The following is a 4588-nucleotide window of genomic DNA, read 5'->3' as shown; positions in this document are numbered from 1 at the left end:
ATTGGAAAGAACCGTCACTCCCTTCCATTTTTAAAATTTTGTTTCCTTAAAACAAAAAATTATTTTAATATCAGTTTTCAGACCTTGAATTATTAAATTTGGTTTATGTTTTTTTTTTTATTGATAATACTGTTGCAGTTTAGCATTTTTTTGACTTACTAAACAATAAGAAAACACAAAAAAATTCACCAAAGAATTTTAAATCAATTTAAAATAAGACACATGGGTATAACTTCAGAAGAAAAAAGTGTCCGTTAATTTTGAGCAGGAGTGTAATATTTTTTAATTTGCTTTAAACCTGAAGATAGATGAGAAGAATTCTCGAAAACATTTTTGTTAAATAAACAAAAAATTTATATGAGTATAAGAAAATATTCTTTATCTATTTATTTATTTAAAGACTCATATAGTCTCCAACAAAATATTTTATTACTAATTCAAATTTACGAAAAATTATATTTTTTTATGTGAAATATATATATTTTTTTTAATTTGATTATAAAATGGTTGTATAATATTTAATTAGACTTCTGCTAGCATCTTATCACCTTTAAGGGCGCTTATAATATTGCAGGCAGTTATTCTTGACATTTCGATTCTAGTATTTATATCTGCACTTCCAATGTGAGGCAATATAACAACATTATCAAGCTTCAACAATGGATCATCCAACGGCAGTGGTTCGGGGGTAGTCACATCCAAACCGGCAGCTAGTATCCTTTTCTCCTTCAAAGCCTCAACCAACGCCGCTTGGTCAACAACAGCACCTCGAGATGTATTAATAAAAATTGCATTCGATTTCATCTTGCAAAAAGCCTCCTTGTCAAAAATGCCAGCTGTCTCAGGACTCAGAGCACAACACACAACAATAAAATCAGCTTCCTTTAATAAAACATCAAATTCCACCTTACTAAAACCAAGAGCTTTAGCTTCGGCTCTATGTGACCGATTTGTGTAGATCAAGCGATTAGGTTTGAATGGTATCAATCGTTTAGCTATCTCATTTCCAATTCTACCAAAACCAAACAATCCCAATGTCTTATCTTTCAAACCTGGGCCACACATCCAGCTGGGTGCCCAAGACTTCCAACCTCCATTATAGACTTGTTTGTTGGCCTCAAATAGACGCCGGCTTGTAGCCAATAGCAATGCAACAGTCAGTTCGGCAGTTGCATCTGTTAGAACGTCGGGTGTGTATCCTACACGAATGCCACGCTTCTTGCATTCCGCCACATCAATGTGCTCGAAGCCGACCGAAATAGTTGCGACAACTTTTAGTTGGGGTCCGGCGGCATCAAGAATTTCCTTGTCAACTTTATCAGTCAGTGCACAAAAGAGGGCATTCTTGCCAACAATATTTTTAAGAAGTTCTTGTCGTGGCACTGGGGAAGCTTCATTCCACATTGCGATATCACATCTGAAGTGAAGAATTATTTTATAATAATATAAATAAGTATGAAATGTAGGTTTTAGAGGATTTACTCAGATTTAAGGAGATTTATACCAACTGAAGCATAGTCGGAACGGGTAACATAAGCAGTAGGACGAGCAGTTGACATTTTGGAATAGCAAGACTTTGAATAGAACTGAAGTGGAAATTTTTGTAAGCTGCTTTGTTGGATCAAATATCTGAGTCTGACAAAACCAGTTGTCGTCATATCTTTTCTTTAAGCTTTTTTTTATTGCAGTGTCTTTGAAAACAAGTTGATTTGTTTGTTTATCTACTGACATAACAAGTACTACATATAACATACATACATATATGGACAGTGATAAGAAGTGACAGAAAAGGCGAGTTCAATTATTTGATTGATTAGTTCTTTTTGGACAAAAAAATGAAATCTGTCATCTTAGCCAAATCTAGGATTTAGGGTAGGTGGAAACGTAGTTTTACAGCTCTTACTACCGCATCGCAAATTTTTTTGATACATCGCCCAGTTTCGAAGTTATTCAACTTTAAAATATAAAATTTATTTTTGCCTCATTTTTCCAATTTTTTCAAGAATTTATTACACTAGAGCCCAAAAATGAGATAATTTCGCATATGAGGTCAGTTCAGATTTCAAATTCAACTTTTTGTCTATGCTTACGAAAAAATATCATCGAGTATTCTTGCAAAGTCAAAATAAAAAAATTAAAATTTATTTTAAATCAGGAAAAATCCATGGTATAAAAAGACAAGGTATGATCATTAGAGCCGCCATCTTACAAAATGGGGTAATAAGGTTTTGACGTTTGGCATTTGGCAAAGTCAAAAGCAACAACAATTTCGAAGACAAAGGAGAATGGGCATTTTGGACGTTGAGCGGCCATTAATGAAATTGGTATCAAATGAAAGAATTATAACATAGGAAAAACTTTTACTATGGACGTTTCGTTGTATTGCATTAAGAATGCAAGATAATGCAGTATTATTATTGTAAATGCATTGTTCAATGTATAAAGGACAAATTGGTTTATATTTTTATTTGAAACATAAAATATGATGCTCTGTCATTTTCCCTGAGTCTGAAGACATAAATCTTGAAAATCCGACCAATAGAACTCATAATAAAAGATTTTTTAGACAACCATTTCAAGATTTTGTTCGAAAGTTTTCAAACAGTTCAAACTAACAAAAAATTGAACAACGAAACTCTCAAAATAGGCTTGAAATTGTTGTTTTAAAATGCTTATAGTTTTGGTTCTAGTGGTTGGATATTCAAGATAAAGGTCTTCAGAATCAGGGAAAATGACAGAGTATCATATTTTGCACTTAAAATACACGATTAAGTTATAACAATGAGACAATCTATACAAAGTGTTAAATGCAAAAATGCATTTTATCCGTTTTTGAAGTACGTCACAAGGATAAAACTTCTGCACAATATATTGTAATGTTTTATTCCGGGTTCAAAATAAAACTTATTTTTGTTTATTTAATTTCCACTTATCTTTCCGTTCAAATAAGAACACACTTTATTTCAACTCAATTAACTTTTATTATTCGCTCAAAGAAACACACTTTTAAATCACTTTATTTAGTACTAACAATTTCCAACACTTTATTTCACTTTGTACTGTACTCTTTCACTTTATAAATCAAACTGTGTCCGGTCGGTGTCTACGCTGCCCTTTTATACCGGAATTTCGAGATTCGAGAATGTCTTCGAAGGTTCTCGTCTTTGCTTCTCGAAACTTCCTTTCCAAGAGGGGGCGCTTCATACTTCCAGTCTAGTTGGATATTTTGGGATGTGTTCAGAGGGTAGGTAGTTTCTTGATTATTAAAGGTCCGTTCACATTTCTACCTTTGCAGTAGTAGGTAGTGTGTTCAGACTTTTATCTTAAAAGTAGTTCAGTAATTCATCGTTACATTGCCCCCCTCTTAGGATTGTTCGTCCCGAACAACTCCATTGCTTCTTTCACCATTATAACGATGTAAACGGTCACAATGAACTACCTTTAGTTTGCCTCTTACCCCTCTTTGTATACGGTAAACCACATCGTTAATTCTGGTCATTACTGTGTAAGGGCCTTCCCAGTTTTGTTGTAGCTTCGGTGATAGTCCCTTTTGTCGGTGGGGATTGTAAAACCACACAAGTTCTCCTTCTTGAAACCCTGTTGCTGTCGCTCGTGCGTCATATCTTGTTTTCATCCTGTCACTAGACGCTTTTATATTTGTCCTTGTCCGTTGGTGAATGTCAGCCAGTGTTCCTTTCAGGTTATCTACGTACTCATCCATTTCATGTGGCTCGTTTGGAACACTTCCAAATTTTATTTCACTTGGCAGGCGTATTGTTGAGCCAAATAGGACTTCCGATGGTGTATGTCCAGTAGAACTATGTGTTGCACTTCTATAAGCCATCAAGAATAATGGAATATGTCGGTCCCAGTCTCGTTGATTATCATTGACTACTTTTGACAGGTGTTCCTTAAGTGTCCTGTTAAATCGCTCAACCATCCCATCAGATTGTGGATGAAGCGGTGTTGTTCTCGTCTTCTTGATGCCAAGGAGTGAGCAAACCTCTTGAAAGATCTTGGATTCGAAGTTCCTTCCTTGGTCGGAATGAAGTTCCAAGGGTACTCCGAACCTGCTCACCCAATGAAAGACAATCTTATCCACAACTGTTTTGGTTTCCTGGTTTGGGATGGCAAATGCCTCAGGCCACTTGCTGAAGTAGTCCATCACTACAAGGATGTACCGGTTTCCGTTGTTGGTTTCGGGAAAAGGACCTGCTACGTCTATTGCAATTCTCTCAAAAGGTGCGCCCACATTGTACTGCTGCATCTTGCTTTGGATTTTTCTAGCTGGTCCTTTGCTAGCGGCACAAGTATCACATTTTCGGCACCACTTTTCAACGTCTTCTCTCATACGTAACCAGTAGAATTGCTGTCGTACCTTTTCCAGCGTCTTGTTGATACCTAAATGGCCTCCAGAAGTTCCCTCGTGCATCTCTCGGAGAACATCATTAACCTTTGACTGAGGTACGACTAGCTGCATTACATAGGATTTACCGTCTGCGGATTCCCACTTACGCCTGAGTAGCCCTTCTTGCACATGAAGTGAGTCCCATTGCGCCCAATATGCTTTGAGAGTGGGGCTTCGGTC

General features: G+C 36.2%; 1 protein-coding gene across 1 annotated transcript; it reads right to left on the bottom strand.

Moving 5' to 3' along the window:
* Positions 1 to 352: 352 nt before the first annotated feature.
* Positions 353 to 1729, bottom strand: LOC129913428 (glyoxylate reductase/hydroxypyruvate reductase). Its single transcript, XM_055992101.1, has 2 exons — positions 1483 to 1729; positions 353 to 1417 (listed from the first exon to the last, which is right to left on the bottom strand). The coding sequence occupies exons 1-2, from the start codon at positions 1656 to 1658 to the stop codon at positions 523 to 525; spliced, it is 1071 nt and encodes a 356-aa protein (XP_055848076.1). The 5' UTR covers positions 1659 to 1729; the 3' UTR covers positions 353 to 522.
* Positions 1730 to 4588: the final 2859 nt, after the last annotated feature.

This window comes from Episyrphus balteatus, chromosome 3 (assembly GCF_945859705.1).
Source record: "Episyrphus balteatus chromosome 3, idEpiBalt1.1, whole genome shotgun sequence".
Lineage (NCBI taxonomy): Eukaryota > Metazoa > Arthropoda > Insecta > Diptera > Syrphidae > Episyrphus > Episyrphus balteatus.
This window is presented reverse-complemented; position numbering and strand designations above follow the sequence as displayed.